This window comes from Pogoniulus pusillus, unplaced genomic scaffold (assembly GCF_015220805.1).
Source record: "Pogoniulus pusillus isolate bPogPus1 unplaced genomic scaffold, bPogPus1.pri scaffold_62_arrow_ctg1, whole genome shotgun sequence".
In the NCBI taxonomy this organism is placed as follows: domain Eukaryota; kingdom Metazoa; phylum Chordata; class Aves; order Piciformes; family Lybiidae; genus Pogoniulus; species Pogoniulus pusillus.
Genome location: NW_026974712.1, coordinates 658,502 through 680,236, shown reverse-complemented (window position 1 = coordinate 680,236; position 21,735 = coordinate 658,502). Strand labels below are relative to the sequence as shown.

The following is a 21,735-nucleotide window of genomic DNA, read 5'->3' as shown; positions in this document are numbered from 1 at the left end:
ACTTCTGAGGGCGTGGCCCGGGCGAGAGGGTGGGGCCGAGGCCAGACGTCCCCAGGCTGCCACAGCGACCTCTGGCCGCCATCTTGGGTGTGGCAGAAGGGAGAGCTCTCGACCTTCCCGGAAGGGGTGGAGTGGGCCTGAGGGCAGCGCTGCTCTTGTGCGTCATCAGGGCGCGACGGCGACCTCTGGCCGCCATCTTGGGTGTGGCGGAAGGGAGGGGCACCGGCGGCACCGCGACCTCCTGGGGCGGAGCTGGCAGTGACGGCGCAGGCAGTGTGACGTCATCAGAGCGCGACGGCGGTGCCGCGCCGCCATCTTGGGCGTGGCGGAAGGGAAGGGCTCTGTTGGCATCTCAGCCTCCGGGGGGGGTGGGGGTGGGGGGGTGTGACGTCATCAGAGCGCGACGGCACCGCCGCCATGTTGGGAGGGTCAGGCCGGAGCGGGGCAGGGTCTGCCTCAGCAGCCAGGGGACTCCATCGCCCTCTGGGCCCCGAGGGGTCCCCCCCCAGGACCTCACCCCAGGGGGTCCTCAAGGCTCTCTTGTCCCCAAGGGGGCCCCCAAGACCCCTCCCAGGGGAGGCCCCCAATGCCCCTTTTGTGCCCACAGTGCCCCCAAGACCCCTCCTCAAGGGGTCCCCCATGCCCACCTTGTGCCCACAGTGCCCCCCCAAGACCCCTCCCCAGGAGGTCCTCAAGGTCCTTCTGTCCCCAAGACCCCTCCCCCAGTGCCCTCCATGCCCATCTTGTGCCCACAGTGCCCCCAAGACCCCTCCCAATGGGGTTCCCAATGCCCCTTTTGTGCCCACAGTACCCCCAGGACCCCTCCCCTGTGCCCCTCATGCCCCTTTTGTGCTCAAGACCCCTCCCCAGGGGGTCCCCAGTGCCCATCCTGTGCCCACAGTGCCCTCAAGCCCCTCCCCAATGCTCCCCGTGCCCATCTTGTGCCCACGGTGCCCCCAAGACCCCTCCCCAGGGGGTCCTCGATGCCCCTTTTGTGCCCACAGTGCCCCCAAGACCCCTCCCCAGGGGGTCCCCCATACCCATCTTGTGCCCACAGTGCCCCCAACACCCCTCCCCTGTGCCCCCCATGCCCCTTCTTGTGCCCATCTCATTGCCACCTCTGTCCCTCCCACCCCTGCCACCCCTCCCCCCCATGCCAGCCTCAGACCAGCAGTGGGCACCGAGCCCTGAGCGATGCCAGGGCCACAACCAAGCCCTCACCCCCTCCCTGGTGCCACCCAGGTCGTTTATTGCCCTCCTGTGGGCACAACCCCTTCAGAGGGCACCCCCCCAGCAGGACCCAATCCTGCCCTTCCCCCCCCCCCCCCCCCCGTGCCCACAGGGCACCTCCCTGGGCACAGTTGGTCAGACGCTGGTGGCTTGAGCCTCATCCCCACCCTCTGCCCACCCCCTGGGTGCCACCCCAGGGCACTGCCAGCCTCGCTGGCCCCGGGCACGGCAGATGGCATCACGCAGCTGCTCCTGCTCCTCTTCCAACGCTGCCAGCCGAGACTCCTGCGGGCACCGCGGGCACTGCCCAGCCTGCAGGGCTGGCACCAGGGCGCCAGGGCTGCTCCGTGGCACTCGGGTGCCATCTACAGGGTGCCCCCAAGACCTCTTCCCCCAATGCCCCCAATGCCCATCTTGTGCCCACAGTGCCCCAAGACCCCTGCCCAGTGCCCCCCATGCCCCTTCTTTGCCCACAATGCCCACAAGACCTCTTCCCCCAATGCCCCCAATGCCCATCTTGTGCCCACAGTGCCCTCAGGACCCCTGCCCAGTGCCCCCCATGCCCATCTTGTGCCCACAGTGCCCCCAAGACCCCTCCCCAGGGGGTCTCCAATGCCCATCTTGTGCCCACAGTGCCCTCAGGCCCCTCTCCAGTGCCCCCCATGCCCATCTTGTGCCCACAGTGCCCCCAAGACCCCTGCCCAGTGCCCCCCATGCCCCTCTTGTGCCCACAGTGCCCTCAAGACCCCTCCCCAGGGGGTCCCCAATGCCCATCTTGTGCCCACAGTGCCCTCAGGCCCCTCCTCAATGTTCCCCGTGCCCATCTTGTGCCCACAGTGCCCCCAAGACCCCTGCCCAGTGCTCCCCGTGCCCATCTTGTGCCCACAGTGCCCCCAAGACCCCTGCCCAGTGCTCCCCGTGCCCATCTTGTGCCCACAGTGCCCCCAAGACCCCTGCCCAGTGCCCCCCATGCCCACTTTGTGCCCACAATGCCCCCAAGACCCCTCCCCAGGGCGTCCCCAGTGCCCCTTTTGCCCCCTGGCTGTCCTCATGCCCCTCTGCCAAGGGCTCCCCTGCCCCCATGGGTGCCCCCCGTGGTGCCAGCTGCCCCCCCCATGCCCTCACCAGCTCTCGAGTCCTCTCCTCGCTGCTCTTCAGCCTCTCCAGGTCCTTCCTCCTGCTGCCCTCAGCTGCTGTCAGCCTGCACAGTGCCCTGGCATCAGCCTGGCACAGGGCTCACAGTGCCCTGGCATCAGCCTGGCACGGGGCTCACAGTGCCCTGGCATCGGCCTGCCCAGGACAGGAGTCAGCCCTGGCATCAGCCTGGCATGGGGCTCACAGTGCCCTGGCATCAGCCTGGCACGGGGCTCACAGTGCCCTGGCATCGGCCTGCCCAGGACAGGAGTCAGCCCTGGCATCAGCCTGGCATGGGGCTCACAGTGCCCTGGCATCAGCCTGGCACAGGGCACACACTGGCGTGGGACAGGAGTGAGCTCCTGGTATCAGACTGGCACTGGGCACACACTGGCACAGGGCACAGACTGGCACAGGGCACTGACTGGCACTGGGCACACACTTGCATGGGGCACTGACTGGCATGGGGCACTGACTGGGTCAGGGCACACACTGGCACAGGGCACTGACTGGCGTGGGGCACTGACTGGCACTGGGCACACACTGGCACGGGGCACTGACTGGCACAGGGCACTGACTGGCATAGGGCACACACTGGCATGGGGCACTGACTGGCACGGGGCACACATTGGCATGGGGCACTGACTGGCACAGGGCACACACTGGCATGGGGCACTGACTGGCATGGGGCACTGACTGGCATAGGGCACACACTGGCATGGGGCACTGACTGGCACGGGGCACACATTGGCATGGGGCACTGACTGGCACAGGGCACACACTGGCATGGGACATTGACTGGCATGGGGCACTGACTGGCACGGGGCACACACTGGCACAGGGCACTGACTGGCACAGGGCACACACTGGCATGGGGTAGACATTGGCATGGGCACACACTGGCACTGGGCACAGATTGCTCAGGGACCCAAACTAGTTTGAGGCCTCCACAGCTTTGTGCCCCCCTCCCAGCCTGGCTCTGGTGGGCACCAACTGTTTCTGGTGGGCACCAACTGGCTGCAGTGGGCACCAATTAGCTGTGGTGGGCACCAACTGTCTGTGCTGGGCACCAACTACTTGTGGTGGGCACCAATTGGCTGTGCTGGGCACCAACAGCTTTTGGTGGGCACCAACAGCTTGTGGCTGGCACCAACTGGCAGCTTTGTGCCCCTCCCCTGCCCCCCTCCAGCCGCAGTGGGCACCCAGGGCTGACCTGGCAGCCAGGTTGTGTGCCCTGGCATTGGCCTCCTCCAGCTGCTGCTGCAGGCCCTGGAGCTGCTCAGCCTGCAGCTGGCACAGCCTGGCATCCACCTGCTGCACCTGTGCCAGGCACTGCTGCACCTCCTGCCGCAGGGCATCCACCCAGCGACCCTGCAGAGGTTGGCACAACCCTGGGCACCTCTTCTGAGTGCCCAAAGCCCCTTTTGTGCCCACGTTGCCCACAAGCCCCCTCCCACAGTGCCCCCATGCCCATCTTGTGCCAACAGTGCCCCCAAGACCCCTCCCCAGAGCCCTTCATGCCCATCTTGTGCCCAAGACCCTCCTCCAGTGCCCCCCATGCCCTTTTTGTGCCCACAGTGCCCCCAAGACCCCTTCCCAGTGCCCCCCATGCCCATCTTGTGCCCACAGTGACCCCCAAACCCCTCCCCCAGTGCCCCCCATGCCCCTTCTGTGCCCACAGTGCCCCCAAGCCCCCTCCCCCAGTGCCCCCCATGCCCTTTTTGTGCCCAAGACCCCTCCCCCAGTGCCCCCCATGCCCATTTTGTGCCCACAGTGCCTCCAAGACCCCTCCCCAGTGGGTCCCAATGCCCCTTCTGTGCCCACAGTGCCCCCAAGACCCCTCCTCAGTGCCCCTCATGCCCATCTTGTGCCCACAGTGCCCCCCATGCCCTCTTTGTGCCCACAATGCCCCCAGGACCCCTCCCCCAGCTGGCACCCCCCCGGGCGCGGCTTTACCTTCTCCCACTCCGCGGTGCCCAGGATGCCCTCCGGTGCCCTCTGTGCCCCTGCCCCCTCCTCGCCCTGCCTCTGCCAGGGCACCGCAGGCTTGCGAGGCAGCGACGCCGATGCCCGCAGCTTCCCTCGCCCCTACAGCCCCGGAGGGCACAGGCACAGAGGTTGGCATCGATCCCGTCGGTGCCACCCTCCCCCCCTCCCCCCCCCCGCCCGGCCCTGGGCACCGCTGCCCACCAGAGCGAACCTTAGAGCTGAGCTCGTCCTCGGCGGTTGGCACCGGCAGGTCCCGCGGGTGGCACCGAGAGGCTTTGGGCTGCGCCGGGACGCTCTGGGCACGTTTGATGTGGCAGCGGTGCCCAGCGGGCACCGGAGGAGGTGGGCACGGGGGTGGGCACGGAGGTGGCTGGGGTGGGTCGGGGCTGTCCTCCCGGCTGCGGGCACGGCGAAGGCTGGGGAGGGATTGGCACTTGAGGAGGGCACTGAGAGTGGGCAGGGCGCGGGGGAGGGTGGGCACAGGAGGGCATTGGGGTGGGCATAAAGAGATGGGAGGGGAGGGGAGGGGCAGGGAGGGAGGGCAAAGGGAGAAGGGTTGGCACTCAGCTGAGGGCAGCCTGGAGCTGGGCAGCTCACACCCAGCTGGCACCAGAAGTGTCCTTCAATGCCAACCTGGAGCTGGGCAGCTCACACCCAGCTGGCATCAGAAGTGTCCTTCAATGCCAACTTGGAGCTGGGCACCTCACACCCAGCTGGCACCAGAAGTGTCCTTCAATGCCAACCTGGAGCTGGGCAGCTCACACCCAGCTGGCACCAGAAGCTTCCTCCAATGCCAACCTGGAGCTGGGCAGCTCATACCCTGGTGGCACCAGAAGTGTCCTTCAATGCCAACCTGCAGCTGGGCACCTCCCACCCAGGTGGCATCAGAAGTGTCCTTCAATGCCAACCTGGTGCTGGGCAGCTCACACCCAGGTGGCATCAGAAGTGTCCTCCAATGCCAACCTGGAGCTGGGCACCTCACACCCAGCTGGCACCAGAAGTGTCCTTCAATGCCAACCTGGTGCTGGGCACCTCCCACCCAGCTGGCACCAGAAGTGTCCTTCAATGCCAACCTGGAGCTGGGCACCTCACACCCAGCTGGCATCAGAAGTGTCCTTCAATGCCAACCTGGTGCTGGGCACCTCACACCCAGCTGGCACCTGAAGTGTCCTTCAATGCCAACCTGGAGCTGGGCATCTCACACCCAGCTGGCACCAGAAGTGTCCTTCAATGCCAACCTGGAGCTGGGCACCTCACACCCAGCTGGCACCAGAAGTGCCCTTCAATGCCAACCTGGAGCTGGGCACCACGACCCCAGCTGGCACCAGAGCCAACCAAGACCCAACCAAGCTCAGATCCACCTCAACCCCACCCTAATGCCACCAAATCCCCTCCTTGTGCCCACCCTGTCCGCCTCATGCCACCCTGTGCCCACCCTGCAGTACCTTGGCTGCGTGGCAGAGCTGAGCCTGACAGAGACTGGCACAGGAGTGCCCTCCTTGATGGCCTTCAGGATGGTTGGCAGCGGCTCCAGCTCCTCCTGCGTGCCCTGCCAGGGGAAGACAAAGACCCCCATGGCAGTGCCACCCATGGGCCACCAGCAGGGGAAGTTGGCATCAGTTGGCACCTGGTCCAGGCCGGAGAAGATATCACAGAGCAGGAGGTGGAGAGTGGCAAGCTCCAGTGCCAGGTCCACGTAGCCATGGGAGGTGCCCAGGTGGGCACCGCTCTCGGGGTCGGCCACGGCCTGCAGGAAGTGCCCCATGGGTGCCCAGTTGTGTGCCAGGAAGTCGTTCATGAAGCTCATGTAGGCCTCCTTCTCGCCAAACCTGCCAGGGGGCACCCAGCCCTGCTCAGCCTGGCACTGCCCAGCGCCGCCAGAGGATGGGTATGGGCAGCGGGCACGGCTGCGGGCATGGCCACGGAGATGGGTGCCCACCACAGCCATGGGTGCCCACCACAGCCATAGGTGCCCACCACAGCCATGGGTGCCCACCATAGCCATGGGTGCCCATCATAGCTGTGGGTGCCCACCACAGCCAGGGATGCCCACCACAGCCATAGGTGCCCACCACAGCCATGGGTGCCCACCATAGCCATGGGTGCCCATCATAGCTGTGGGTGCCCACCACAGCCAGGGATGCCCACCACAGCCATAGGTGCCCACCACAGCCATGGGTGCCCACCATAGCCATGGGTGCCCATCATAGCTGTGGGTGCCCACCACAGCCATGGGTGCCCACCATAGCCATGGGTGCCCATCATAGCTGTGGGTGCCCACCACAGCCATGGGTGCCCACCACAGCCATGGGTGCCCACCTCGGTCAAGGATGTCCACTATGGTCATTGGCCAACAGCACAGCCAGGGCCAGGGGTGCCCACCAGGGCTGTGGGTGCCCACCAGGGCTGTGGGTGCCCATCATAGTTGTGGGTGCCCACCACAGCTGTGGGTGCTCACCATAGCAATGGGTGCCCACCACAGCCAGGGATGCCCACCATAGCCATGGGTGCCCACCTCAGCTGTGGGTGCCCACCACAGCCATGGGTGCCCACCATAGCCATAGATGCCCACCATAGTCATTAGTGCCCACCATAGCTGTGGGTGCCCACCATAGCCATAGGTGCCCACCACAGCCTTGGGTGCCCACCACAGCCATGGGTGCCCACCTTGGTCAAGGATGTCCACTATGGTCATTGGCCAACAGCACAGCTGTGGGGGACCGCCAGGGCCAGGGGTGCCCACCAGGGCTGTGGGTGCCCACCATAGCTGTGGGTGCCCATCATAGCCATGGGTGCCCAACACAGCTATGGGTTACCACCACAGTTCTAGGTGCCCACCATAGCTATAGGTGCCAACCATAACCACAGCTGCCCACCACAGCCATGGGTGCCCACCACAGCCATGGGTGCCCACCATAGCCATAGGTGCCCACCATAGCCATGGGTGCTCACCATATCTATGGGTGCCCACCACAGCTATAGATGCCCACTACAGCCATGGGTGCCCACCACAGCTATAGATACCCACTACAGCCATGGGTGCCCACCACAGCCATAGTTGCCCACCACAGCCATGGGTGCTCACCACAGCTATAGATGCCCACCACAGCCATAGGTGCCCACCACAGCTGTAGGTGCCCACCACAGCTATGGCTGCTCACCACCACCGTGGGTGCCCACTTCCCACCATGCCCACCCACACCCCTCCATGCCCACCTACTCCCCACTATGCCCACCCACTCCCCACTATGCCCACCCACACCCCTCCATGCCCACCCACACCCCTCCATGCCCGCCTACACTCCTCCATGCCCACCTACTCCCCTCCATGCCCACCCACACCCCTCCATGCCCGCCCACACCCCTCCATGCCCGCCTACACTCCTCCATGCCCACCTACTCCCCTCCATGCCCACCCACACCCCTCCATGCCCACCCACACCCCTCCATGCCCGCCCACACCCCTCCATGCCCGCCTACACTCCTCCATGCCCACCTACTCCCCTCCATGCCCACCCACACCCCTCCATGCCCACCCACACCCCTCCATGCCCACCTACTCCCCTCCATGCCCACCCACACCCCTCCATGCCCACCTACTCCCCTCCATGCCCACCCACACCCCTCCATGCCCACCTACTCCCCTCCATGCCCACCCACACCCCTCCATGCCCACCTACACCCCTCCATGCCCACCTACTCCCCACTATGCCCACCCACACCCCTCCATGCCCACCCACACCCCTCCATGCCCACCTACACTCCTCCATGCCCACCTACTCCCCACCATGCCCACCCACACTCCTCCATGCCCACCTACTCCCCACCATGCCCACCCACACTCCTCCATGCCCACCCACACTCCTCCATGCCCACCCACTCCCCACTATGCCCACCCACACCCCTCCATGCCCACCCACACCCCTCCATGCCCACCTACACTCCTCCATGCCCACCTACTCCCCTCCATGCCCACCCACACCCCTCCATGCCCACCTACTCCCCTCCATGCCCACCCACACCCCTCCATGCCCACCTACACCCCTCCATGCCCACCTACTCCCCACTATGCCCACCCACACCCCTCCATGCCCACCTACACTCCTCCATGCCCACCTACTCCCCACCATGCCCACCCACACTCCTCCATGCCCACCTACTCCCCACCATGCCCACCCACACCCCTCCATGCCCACCTACTCCCCTCCATGCCCACCTACACTCTTCCATGCCCACCCACACTCCATCCCCACCCACACCCCTCCATGCCCACCCACACTCCTCCTTGCCCACCTACTCCCCTCCATGCCCACCCACTCTTCTCCATGCCCACCCACACTCCTCCATGCCCACCTACTCCCCACCATGCCCACCCACACCCCTCCATGCCCACCCACACTCCTCCATGCCCACCCACACCCCTCCATGCCCACCCACACCAAGCAGCCACCTCCCCCTCCGCTTCCCCTCCGTGCCCCTCTTTGCCCCCTGCCCGGTGCCAACCTACGTGGTGAAGTTGGCCAAGTTCTGGATGACCTTTGCCACCAGGGTGAGGGTGCGGGCAGTGCCCTCGCTGGGGTACTGCTGTGCCAGGCTGAAGAGGCTGGGGGACATGATGGCAGGGCACAGGAACCTCAGGAAGAGGGAGGCAGAGACCAGGCGCTGCCCCATGGGTGCCATGCCCCGTGCCAAGCACTCCTCATGCCAGGCTGAGAAGACCTCGCCCAGCTCCGAGGGGAAGCTGCTGTGGAGGGCACAAGGGAAGGTGGTGCTGGGGGTGGGGGTGGCACTGGGCACCTCCTGCCACCCTGCCACCAGCACAGTGGAAGCCACCAGAGATAGCCTTGGCACTGCTTGGGTTGGGCTTCCGCCCTGTGGTGCCCACCAGTGTGGCATCGCAGGGGTGATGCCCACACCTATACCCAAGCTGGTCCCAAGTGGTGGTGCCCACCATGGGGATCATGCCCATCCCTGTGCCCAAGCTGCCCCCAGGTCCTCCTTGGTGCCCACCATCAGGGTCATGCCCATCCCTGTGTCCAAGCTGTCCCCTGGTCCTCCTTGGTGCCCACCATGGGGATCATGCCCATCCCTGTGCCCAAGCTGGCCCCATGTACTTGGTGCCCACCATGGGGATCATGCCCATCCCTGTGCCCAAGCTTGGCCCCAGGTCCTTCTTGGTGCCCATCCTCATGTGCATCCTGGAGGTGGTGCCAATCCCTGCCCTCTATCCCCACCTCTGGGCTTGTCTCTAGGCCCTTCTTGGTGCCCATCCTCACCTCCCTCCCAGAGGTGATGCCCATCCCTGTCCTCCATGCCCACCCACCCCTCTGTCCTACTTGGTGCCCATCCTCACCTCCATCCCAGAGGTGGTGCCCATGACTGTGCCCAAGCTTGTCCCTAGGTCCTGGTGCCCATCCTCACCTCCATCCCAGAGGTGATGCCCATCCCTATGCCCCATGCCCACCCACCCACCCATCCCATCCCTCTGCCCTACCTGGTGCCCATCCTCACCTCCATCCCAGAGGTGATGCCCATCCCTATGCCCCATGCCCACCCACCCATCCCATCCCATCCCTCTGCCCTCCCTGCTGCCCATCCTCACCTCCCTCCCACAGCTGCTGCCAGTCCTCAAACCCACCCCGGTGCCCACCCTGCTGCCACCACCTTTCCTCCTTCCCCCTCCCCATGCCCACATCCATCCCCCAGCCCTTTGCCACACTGGTGCCCACCTCTCCCTCCTCCCTTGCCCCATCCCTCTGGAGGGTGCCCAAGGACTCGTGGGCACCCCAGGTGGGCACAGCCCTCACCCGCAGGAGGTGGCAATGCGCCGGAAGGTGTCCTGGCAGAGCTGCCTCAGGTTGCTTTGGTTGCCCAAGAGGTCGAGGTTTGGGCATCTGCTGGGGTCCACCTCGCAGCTGCCCTCCGACTGGCACAGCTGAGCCACAGCCTCACCTGGGCACCAGGGGGGGCAGGGGGCATGGAGCAGCCAACGGCTCAGTGCCAGCACCGCTGCCGGCAGCGCCATGCCAAGGGGGAATGGCTGCGCCGTGCCCACTGCCATGGGGGAATGGCTGTGCCATGCCAAGGGGGAATGGTTGTGCCATGCCCACTGCCATGGGGGAATGGTTGTGCTATGCCAAGGGGGAATGGCTGTGCCATGTCCACTGCCATGGGGGAATGGTTGTGCCATGCCAAGGGGGAATGGTTGTGCCATGTCCACTGTCATGGGGGAATGGTTGTGCCATGCCAAGGGGGAATGGTTGTGCCATGTCCACTGTCATGGGGGAATGGTTGTGCCATGCCATGGGGGAATGGTTGTGACATGCCAAGGGGGAATGGCTGTGCCATGCCAAGGGGGAATGGTTGTGCCATGCCAAGGGGGAATGGCTGCGCCGTGCCCACTGCCATGGGGGAATGGTTGTGTCATGCCATGGGGGAATGGTTGTGCCATGCCAAGGGGGAATGGCTGTGCCATGCCATGGGGGAATGGTTGTGCCATGCCATGGGGGAATGGTTGTGCCATGTCCATTGCCAAGGGGGAATGGTTGTGCCATGCCATGGGGGAATGGTTGTGCCATGCCAAGGGGGAATGGCTGTGCTGTGCCCACTGCCATGGGGGAATGGTTGTGCCAAGCCATGGGGGAATGGCTGTGCCATGCCAAGGGGGAATGGCTGTGCTGTGCCCACTGCCATGGCAGAATGGCTGTGCCATGCTGTGGGGGAGCAGCTGTGCCACATCCACCACCATGGAGGAATGGCAGTGCCATGCCCACAGCTGTGCCACATCCACCACCATGGAGGAATGGCAGTGCCATGCCCACAGCTGTGCCACATCCACCACCATGAGGGAATGGCAGTGCCATGCCCACAGCTGTGCCACATCCACCACCATGGAGGAATGGCAGTGCCATGCCCACCACCGTGGAGGATCAGCTGTGCCATGCCCCCCCCCACCATGGCAGGGAGCAGCTGTGCCACATCCCCAATGGCTGTTCTGGAGCCATCCTGGCCCAGAGCAGACAGGTTGTGCCAGGTTGTGCCAGGCTGTGCCAGGCTGTGCCAGGCCCAGGGAAGCTCTGGAAGCTTTGGCCTCACCCAGGGTGTCCTGCAGGTACTTGGCCCCCACCAGCTTCATGTACTCCTCGATGGCTTTGGCAGCCAAAGTGTTCTCGCGGAAGAGCAGGGCCTGGTGGGCGTGGCAGCGCTCCAGCTCGGCCACGCCCAGGTCGATCAGGAATGCCTGTGGGGGAGGGGCCCAAAGCTGCTGTGGGAGGAGCCAGATTCTGCTGCGGCTCCGCCCTCAGCTGGGCTGTGCTGCTCAGGTCAACCCAATGCAACTCAACTCAACTCAACTCAACTCAACTCAACTCAACTCAACTCAATGCAACTCAACTCAACTCAACTCAACTCAATGCAACTCAACTCAACTCAATGCAACTCAACTCAACTCAACTCAACCCAACCCAACTCAACTCAACGCAACTCAACTCAACTCAACTCAACTCAACTCAATGCAACTCAACTCAACTCAACCCAACTCAACTCAACTCAACTCAATGCAACTCAACTCAACCCAACTCAACTCAACTCAACCCAACTCAACTCAACTCAACCCAACTCAACTCAACTCAACTCAATGCAACTCAACTCAACTCAATGCAACTCAATGCAACTCAACTCAACTCAACCCAACCCAACTCAACTCAACGCAACTCAACTCAACTCAACTCAACTCAACTCAATGCAACTCAACTCAACTCAACCCAACTCAACTCAACTCAACTCAATGCAACTCAACTCAACTCAATGCAACTCAACTCAACCCAACTCAACTCAACCCAACTCAACTCAACTCAACTCAATGCAACTCAACTCAACTCAACCCAACTCAACTCAACTCAATGCAACTCAACCCAACCCAACACAACTCAACTCAACTCAATGCAACTCAACCCAACCCAACCCAACTCAACTCAACCCAACGCAACTCAACCCAACTCAATGCAACTCAACCCAATTCAACTCAACTCAACCCAACGCAACTCAACGCAACTCAATGCAACTCAATGCAACTCAACCCAACTCAACTCAACTCAATGAAACTCAACCCAACTCAACTCAACTCAACGCAACTCAACCCAACCCAACACAACTCAACTCAACTCAATGCAACTCAACCCAACTCAACCCAACCCAACACAACTCAACTCAATGCAACTCAACCCAACTCAATGCAACTCGACTCAACTCAACTCAACACAACTCAATGCAACTCAATGCAACTCAACCCAATTCAACTCAACTCAATGCAACTCAATGCAACTCAATACAACTCAACCCAACCCTACACAACTCAATGCAACTCAGCCCAACCCTACACAACTCAACTCAACTCAATGCAACTCAATGCAACCCTGCACAACTCAACTCAACTCAGTGCAACTCAACCCAACTCAATGCAACTCAACTCAAGGCAACTCAACTCAACGCAACTCAATGCAACTCAACCCAACCCAACTCAATTCAACTCAACACAACTCAATCCTACTCAACTCAACCCAATGCAACTCAACTCAAGACAACTCAACTCAACCCAATGCAACTCAACCCAATGCAACTCAACCCAACGCAGCTCGACTCAACTCAACCCAACGCAACTCAACTCAATCCAACTCAACTCAACCCAATGCAACTCAACCCAACCCAATGCAACTCAACCCAACGCAACTCAACCCAACCCAACTCAACTCAACCCAACTCAATGCAACTCAACCCAATGCAACTCAACCCAAGGCAACTCAACTCAACCCAACCCAACCCAATGCAACTCAACCCAATGCAACTCAACCCAACCCAATGCAACTCAACCCAACGCAACTCAACCCAACCCAACTCAACTCAACCCAACTCAATGCAACTCAACCCAATGCAACTCAACCCAAGGCAACTCAACTCAACCCAACCCAACCCAATGCAACTCAACCCAATGCAACTCAACTCAATGCAACACAACTCAACTCAACCCAACTCAACTGAATGCAATCCAACTCAACTCAATCCAACCCAACACAAACCAACTCAACTCAACTTAATCCAACTCGACTCAACCCAACCCAACTTATCCAAACCAATTCCAACCCAACTCATCCCAACCCAACTTACCCAAACCAATTCCAACCCAACCCAATCCAACTCAACCCAACCCAACTTATCCAAACCAGTTCCGACCCAACTCATCCCAACCCAACTTATCCAAACCAATTCCCACCCAACCCAATCCAACTCATCCCAACCCAACTTATCCAAACCAATTCCAACTCAACCCAATCCAACTCATCCCAACCCAACTTATCCAAACCAATTCCAACCCAACCCAATCCAACAGATCCCAACCCAACTTATCCAAACCAATTCCAACCCAACTCAACTCAACCCAACTCATCCCAACCCAACTTATCCAAACCAATTCCAACTCAACCCAATCCAACTCATCCCAACCCAACTTATCCAAACCAATTCCAACCCAACCCAATCCAACAGATCCCAACCCAACTTATCCAAACCAATTCCAACCCAACTCAACCCAACTCATCCCAACCCAACTTATCCAAACCAATTCCAACCCAACCCAACTCATCCCAACCCAACTTATCCAAACCAATTCCAACCCAACCCAATCCAACTCATCCCAACCCAACTTATCCAAACCAATTCCAACCCAACTCATCCCAACCCAACTTATCCAAACCAATTCCAACCCAACCCAATCCAACTCAACCCAACCCAACTTATCCAAACCAATTCCAACCCAACTGATCCCAACCCAACTTATCCAAACCAATTCCAACCCAACCCAATCCAACTCATCCCAACCCAACTTATCCAAACCAATTCCAACCCAACCCAATCCAACTCATCCCAACCCAACTTATCCAAACCAATTCCAACCCAACCCAATCCAACTCATCCCAACCCAACTTATCCAAACCAATTCCAACCCAACTCATCCCAACCCAACATATCCAAACCAATTCCAACCCAACCCAATCTAACAGATCCCAACCCAACTTATCCAAACCAATTCCAACTCAACTCAACTCAGCCCAACTCATCCCAACCCAACTTATCCAAACCAATTCCAACCCAACCCAGCTCAGTCCAACAGATCCCAACCCAACTTATCCAAACCAATTCCAACCCAACTCAACTCAGTCCAACAGATCCCAACCCAACTTATCCAAACCAATTCCCACCCAACTCATCCCAACCCAACTTATCCAAACCAATTCCAACCCAGCCCAGTCCAGCAGATCCCAACCCAACTTATCCAAACCAATTCCAACCCAACCCAATCCAACTCATCCCAACCCAACTTATCCAAACCAATTCCAACCCAACTCAACCCAACTCATCCCAACCCAACTTATCCAAACCAATTCCAACCCAACCCAGCTCAGTCCAACAGATCCCAACCCAACTTATCCAAACCAATTCCAACCCAACCCAATCCAACTCATCCCAACCCAACTTATCCAAACCAATTCCAACCCAACCCAATCCAACTCATCCCAACCCAACATATCCAAACCAATTCCAACCCAACCCAATCCAACTCATCCCAACCCAACTTATCCAAACCAATTCCAACTCAACTCAACTCAGCCCAACTCATCCCAACCCAACTTATCCAAACCAATTCCAACCCAACCCAGCTCTGTCCAACAGATCCCAACCCAACTTATCCAAACCAATTCCAACCCAACTCATCCCAACCCAACTTATCCAAACCAATTCCAACCCAGCCCAGTCCAGCAGATCCCAACCCAACTTATCCAAACCAATTCCAACTCATCCCAACCCAACTTATCCAAACCCAACTTATCCAAACCAATTCCAACCCAACCCAATCCAACTCAACCCAACCCAACTTATCCAAACCAATTCCAACCCAACCCAATCCAACTCATCCCAACCCAACTTATCCAAACCAATTCCAACTCATCCCAACCCAACTTATCCAAACCAATTCTAACTCATCCCAACCCAACTTATCCAAACCAATTCCAACTCATCCCAACCCAACTTATCCAAACCAATTCCAACTCAACCCAACTGATCCCAACCCAACTCATCCAAACCAATTCCCACCCAACCCACCTCACTCCACCCATCCCCACCCCCACACCCCACCCCCTCTTCTCCAACCTTGGCCTTGCCAGTGCTCTGCAGGACCCGCACCAACGCCGCTGCCAGCTCCTCCTTGTGCCGCGCGGCGATGGTGGGCTCCAGCCTGGCACACAGCTCCCGGTAGTGGAAGGTGATGAACTCTGCCAGCTCCTTGTACTTGACAATGGGCAACACTTTCACCTCCCTATAGCGCCCACGCAGCCTCAGCGCCGGTGCCCGCTCGCCGCTGGCACCACTGCTCAGCGGGTACCAACCCTCCAGGGGCTGCTTGGTGCCAGCCAACTCGCTCAAGGGGATGGTGACAGAGGCCAGAGGGGGCTGCTCAGGGAGGTCCTCGCGGCACAGGGACAAGGTGAGGGCTTGGCTGGGGGGCAGAGAGGGCAGCTGGAAGAGCTCCCCCCAGAAGAGGTCCCCGTTGGGCCCTGGCAGCTTGGCAGTGGTGCGGGCGAGGAGGAGGCTGTCGAGGTGCAGCTGGCAGCGGAGGAGGTGCCCAGGGGGCAGCTCTCGGCCCTCGTAGAGCCACAGGGTCAGGGCCAGCTCCAGGCGCTCGCAGGTGTCCTGGGGTGGGGGGGAGGGGGAGGGAGGGGATGAAGTGGGAGGTGGAGGGGGTGGGCTGGAGGGGGCAGGTGAGAAGGGGTGGAGGCGGCGGAGGGGTAGGAGATGGGGGATGGGGAGGGGAGATGGGGAGGGAGGGGGGATGGGGGACAAGGAGGGGACATGGGGAGGGATGGGGGATGGGGAGGGGAGATGGGGAGGGAGCGGGGATGGGGGACAAGGAGGGGACATGGGGAGGGATGGGGGATGGGGAGGGGAGATGGGGAGGGAGCGGGGATGGGGGATGGGGAGGAGACATAGGGAGGGGAGATGGGGGAGGGGAGATGGGGGGTGGGGAGGGGAGATGGAGAGGGAGGGGGGGATGGGGGGCAAGGAGGGGACATGAGGAGGGAGGAGACATAGGGAGGGAGGGGAGATGGGAGATGAAGGGAGGATGTGGGGAGGGGACATAGGGAGGGAGGGGAGTTGGGGGATGGGAGAGGAGATGGGGAGGGAGGGAGGATGGGGGATGGGGAGGGGAGATGGGGAGGGAGGGGGGATGGAGGATGGGGAGGGGAGATGGGGAGGGAGGGGGATGGGGGATGGGGAGGGGAGATGGAGAGGGGAGGGAGGGGGGATGGGGAGGGGAGATGGGGAGGGAGGGAGGATGGGGGATGGGGAGGGGACATAAGGAGGGAGGAGACATAGGGAGGGAGGGGAGATGGGGATGAGGAGGGGACATGGGGAGGGGGAGGGGACATAGGGAGGGAGGGAGGGGAGATGGGGGACGGGGAGGGGAGATGGGAGATGAGGAGGGGACATAGGGAGAGAGGAGATGGGGAATGGGAGGGGACATGGAGGACGAGGAGGGGACATGGGGAGGGGGAGGGGACACAGGGAGAGAGGGGAGAAGGGGGATGGGAGGGGACATGGGGGGGGAGGGGAGATGGGGGCCAGGGGAGGTTGTGGGGCCAGGGGGGGCCAAGAAGGGCCATGGGTGCCAGGGAGGCCAGGAGGGGCCAGCCAAGAGCCACTCCTGAGTGTCCCTTGAGTGTCCCTTGGGTGCCCTTTGGCGCCCTTTGGCTGCCCCTTGGGTGCCACATGGGTCTACCCTGGGTGCCCCTTGGGTGCCCATTGGGCTTCCCATGGGTGCCCCTTGGGTGCTCTTTGGCTGACCCTTGAGTGCCACATGGGTGCCCTTTGGCTGCCTCTTGGGTGCCACATGGACCTACCTTGGGTGCCCCTTGGGTGCCCATTGGGCTTCCCATGGGTGCCTCTTGGGTGCCCCTTAGGCTTCCCATGGGTGCCCTTTGGCTCCCCCTTGGTTGGCCCTTGGGTGCCAGGCTGGGTGCCCTTTGGCTGCCTCTTGGGTGCCACACAGACCTACCTTGGGTGCCCCTTGGGTGCCCATTGGACTTCCCATGGGTGCCCCTTGGGTGCCCTTTGGCTGCCCCTTGGGTGCCACACAGACCTACCTTGGGTGCCCCTTGGGTGCCCATTGGACTTCCCATGGGTGCCTCTTGGGTGCCCCTTGGGTGCCCCTAGGCTGCCCCTTATGCTTCCCATGGGTGCCCTTTGGGTGCCCTTTGGGTGCCCTTCGCCTACCCCTCGACTTTGTCATGGGTCTACCTTGGCTGCCCTTTGTGTGCCCCTTGGGTGCCCTTTGGCTGCCTCTTGGGTGCCACATGGACCTACCTTGGGTCCCCATTGGGTGCCCATTGGGCTTCCCATGGGTGCCCTTTGGGTGCCCTTTGGCTTCCTCTTGGCTGCCCCTTGGGTGCCCCTTGGGTGCCCTTTGTCTGCCCCTTGGGTGCCACATGGGTCTACCCTGGGTCCCCATTGGGTGCCCATTGGGCTTCCCATGGGTGCCCTTTGGCTCCCCCTTGGTTGGCCCTTGGGTGCCAGACTGGGTGCCCTTTGGCTGCCTCTTGGGTGCCACACAGACCTACCTTGGGCTTCCCATGGGTGCTTCTTGGGTGCCCTTTGGCTGCCTCTTGGGTACCCCTTGGGTGCCCCTTGGCTGCCCCTTAGGCTTCCCATGGGTGCCCTTTGGGTGCCCTTTGGGTGCCCTTTGGGTGCCCTTCGCCTACCCCTCGACTTTCTCATGGGTCTACCTTGGCTGCCCTTTGGGTGCCCCTTGGGTGCCCCTTGGGTGCCCCCTCCCCAGGGGGTGTGCCCACCTGGCTGGGGCGGGCACTGCGCCGCAGGCTCTCGATCCATTGGTCTCGCTCTGCCAGGGAGCTGCACCCAAAGGTGCTGCTGCCCTCCCCCGTGATGATCTGTGGGCACACAGCCTGCTCAGGCAGGGGGGGCACCCCCGGGTGCCAGGCTGGGTGCCCAGGGGCAAAGGGAGGGCATCCTGGGTCGGGTGACCCTGGGTGCCCCTTTAGGGTGCCCTCAGTGCCCCTTCAGGGTTCTCTGAGTGTCTCTTAGGGTGCCCTGGGTGCCCTTTGTGCCCCTCTAGGGTGCCATGGGTGCCATGGGTGCCCATTCAATGTGCTCTGCATGCCCTGGGTGCCCATTCTGGGTGCCTTGCATGCCCTGGGTGCCCACTCTGCCCCTCTAGAGTGCCATGGGTGCCCTGGGTGCCCGTTGTGCCCCTCTAGGGTGCCATGGGTGCCCATTCAGGGTGCTCTGAGTGCCCATTGTGCCCCCCTAGGGTACCCTGGATGCCCATTCAGGGTGCCCTGCATGCCCTGGGTGCCCATTGTGCCCCTCTAGGGTGCCCTGGGTGCCCATTCAGTGTGCCCTGGGTGCCCACTGTGAGCCTCTAGGGTGCCCTGGGTGCCCACTGTACCCCTCTAGAGTGGCCTGAGTGACCATTCAGTGTGCCCTGGGTGCCCCTCTAGGGTGCCCATTGTGCCCTCGGTGCCAGCTTACCTGGAAGCAGAACCTCTTCCCCACGATGCTGCCATGCACAGTGGGCACCCAGGGCACACCTCAGGTGCCCTGAGTGCCCATTCAGGGTGCCCTACATGCCCTAGGTGCCCACTCTGCCCCTCTAGGGTGCCCTGGGTGCCCATTCAGTGTGCCCTGGGTGCCCTGGGTGCCCATTGTGCCCCTCTAGGGTGCCCTGGGTGCCCACTGTGCCCCTCTAGAGTGCCCTGGGTGCCCATTCAGAGTGCCTTGGGTGCCCTGGGTGCCCGCTGTGCCCCTCTAGGGTGCCCTGGGTGCCCATTGTGCCCCTCTAGAGTGCCATGGGTGCCCATTCAATGTGCCCTGCATGCCATGGGTGCCTACTGTGCCCCTCTAGGGTGCCCTGGGTGCCCATTCAGAGTGCCCTGGGTGCCCCCCTCGGGTGCCCACTGTGCCCTGGGTGCCAGCTCACCTGGAAGCAGAACCTCTCCCCCACGATGCTGCCATGCACAGGTCGGACGATGCCACAGTGCCCACCCAGGTCCAGCTGGGTCACCCTGGCAGCTGGCACCAGGGACTCCCCGGACCCACTGCCAGCTGGCACCCTGCAGGGCAAGCACCCAGAGTCACCAGGGGCACCCAGAGAGGTACCCCCATGGGTGCCAGCCTGCCCTGCTTGCCCTGGGTGCCCACTCTGCCCCTCTAGGGTGCCCTGAGTGCCCATTCAGGGTGCCCTGCGTGCCCTGGGTGCCCACTGTGCCCTTATAGAGTGCCCTGGGTGCCCATTCAGGGTGCCCTGCGTGCCCATTCAGGGTGCCCTGCGTGCCCATTCAGGGTGCCCTGCGTGCCCTGGGTGCCCACTGTGCCCACTCTAGGGTGCTCTGGGTGCCCATTCAAGGTGCCCTGCATGCCCTGGGTGCCCACTCTGCCCCTCCAGGGTGCTCTGGGTGCCCTTTCAGGGTGCCCCTCATGCCCTGGGTGCCCACTGTGCCCTTATAGAGTGCCCTGGGTGCCCATTGTGCCCCTCTAGGGTGCCCATTCAGGGTGCCCTGCATGCCCTGGGTGCCCACTGTGCCCTTATAGAGTGCCCTGGGTGCCCATTCAGGGTGCCCTGCGTGCCCATTCAGGGTGCCCTGCATGCCCTGGGTGCCCACTGTGCCCTTATAGAGTGCCCTGGGTGCCCATTCAGGGTGCCCTGCGTGCCCTGGGTGCCCACTGTGCCCACTCTAGGGTGCTCTGGGTGCCCATTCAAGGTGCCCTGCATGCCCTGGGTGCCCACTCTGCCCCTCCAGGGTGCTCTGGGTGCCCTTTCAGGGTGCCCCTCATGCCCTGGGTGCCCACTGTGCCCTTATAGAGTGCCCTGGGTGCCCATTGTGCCCCTCTAGGGTGCCCATTCAGGGTGCCCTGCATGCCCTGGGTGCCCACTGTGCCCTTATAGAGTGCCCTGGGTGCCCATTCAGGGTGCCCTGCGTGCCCATTCAGGGTGCCCTGCATGCCCTGGGTGCCCACTGTGCCCTTATAGAGTGCCCTGGGTGCCCATTCAGGGTGCCCTGCGTGCCCTGGGTGCCCACTGTGCCCACTCTAGGGTGCTCTGGGTGCCCATTCAAGGTGCCCTGCATGCCCTGGGTGCCCACTGTGCCCCTCTAGGGTGCTCTGGGTGCCCATTCAGGGTGCCCTGGGTGCCCACTGTGCCCTTATAGAGTGCCCTGGGTGCCCATTCAGGGTGCCCTGCATGCCCTGGGTGCCCATTCAGGGTGCCCCTCATGCCCTGGGTGCCCACTGTGCCCTTATAGAGTGCCCTGGGTGCCCACTGTGCCCCTCTAGGGTGCCCTGGGTGCCCATTCAGGGTGCCCTGCGTGCCCTGGGTGCCCACTGTGCCCCTCTAGAGTGTCCTGGGTGCCCATTCAGGGTGCCCTGCGTGCCCTGGGTGCCCACTGTGCCCCTCTAGAGTGCCCTGGGTGCCCATTCAGGGTCCCTGCAGGGTACCTGTCGGCGTTGGGCCCTGGCACCGCCGCGGGCACCGCTCTGGGGGCACTGCGACCTCTCCGCTCCCGGAGCCTCTTCCACAGCATGCCCTGGGCAGAGGGCATGGAGTTAGGTGCCCACTGGGTGCCCAGAAGGTGCCCAAAGGGTGCCCAGGGTGAAGGAGGTCAAAGGAGTTCGTCCTGTGCTGCCCCTGGCACCAGGGCTATGGTGTTGGGGAGGTGGCACCGTGCCAGGGCGCTGCAGTGCCAAGCGTGCGTCTGGGGTGGTGCCAGCCCCAGTCCTGGGGGCAGCTGGGAGCCAGCCCCAGTGCCAGCTGAGTGCCAGCCCCAGTGCCAGCTGGGTGCCAGCCCCAGTGCCATCTGGGTGAGGGTCCCAGTGCCATCTGGATGCCAGCCCCAGTGCCATCTGAGTGCCAACATCAATGGCATCTGGATGAGGGTTCCAATGCCATCTGGGTGCCAGCCCCAGTGCCATCTGGGTAAGGGTCCCAGTGCCATCTGAGTGCCAGCCCCAGTAGCATCTGGGTGAGGGTCCCAGCGTCCTGTGGGTGCCAGCCCCAGTGGCATCTGAGTGCCAACCCCAGTGCCATCTGGGTGAGGGTCCCAGTGCCAGCTGGATGCCAGCCCCAGTGCCATCTAACTGTCCCAGTGTCCTGTGTGTGCCAGCCCCAGTGCCATCTGGGTGAGGGTCCCAGTGCCATCTGAGTGCCAACATCAATGGCATCTGGATGAGGGTTCCGATGCCATCTGGGTGCCAGCCCCAGTGCCATCTGGGTGAGGGTCCCAGTGCCATCTGAGTGCCAACATCAATGGCATCTGG

General features: G+C 62.2%; 1 protein-coding gene across 1 annotated transcript; it reads right to left on the bottom strand.

The window, feature by feature from the left end:
• Positions 1-1,365: 1,365 nt before the first annotated feature.
• Positions 1,366-21,685, bottom strand: RASAL3 (RAS protein activator like 3). Its single transcript, XM_064141647.1, has 15 exons — positions 21,629-21,685; positions 20,917-21,035; positions 19,403-19,535; positions 18,255-18,353; positions 15,559-16,098; positions 11,449-11,593; positions 10,161-10,305; positions 8,861-9,097; positions 5,981-6,182; positions 5,799-5,902; positions 4,565-4,769; positions 4,321-4,452; positions 3,578-3,735; positions 2,356-2,431; positions 1,366-1,515 (listed from the first exon to the last, which is right to left on the bottom strand). Exons 1-15 carry the CDS (start codon positions 21,683-21,685, stop codon positions 1,366-1,368), a joined length of 2,502 nt encoding a protein of 833 aa, XP_063997717.1.
• Between the last annotated feature and the right edge of the window lie 50 nt (positions 21,686-21,735).

Bases quoted from the DNA above. Each gene is read 5' to 3' on its own strand.
- RASAL3 (XM_064141647.1), bottom strand. From the start codon at position 21,685: ATGGCACTGGGGCTGGCACCCAGATGGCATCGGAACCCTCATCCAGAT. The intron at 18,354-19,402 runs GTGAGCTGGCAC...GTGTGCCCACAG, and splicing joins GGGAGAGGTTCTGCTTCCAG to ATCATCACGGGGGAGGGCAG. The intron at 2,432-3,577 runs GTCAGCCCTGGG...GGCACTGTGCAG, and splicing joins GCACACAACCTGGCTGCCAG to GCTGACAGCAGCTGAGGGCA.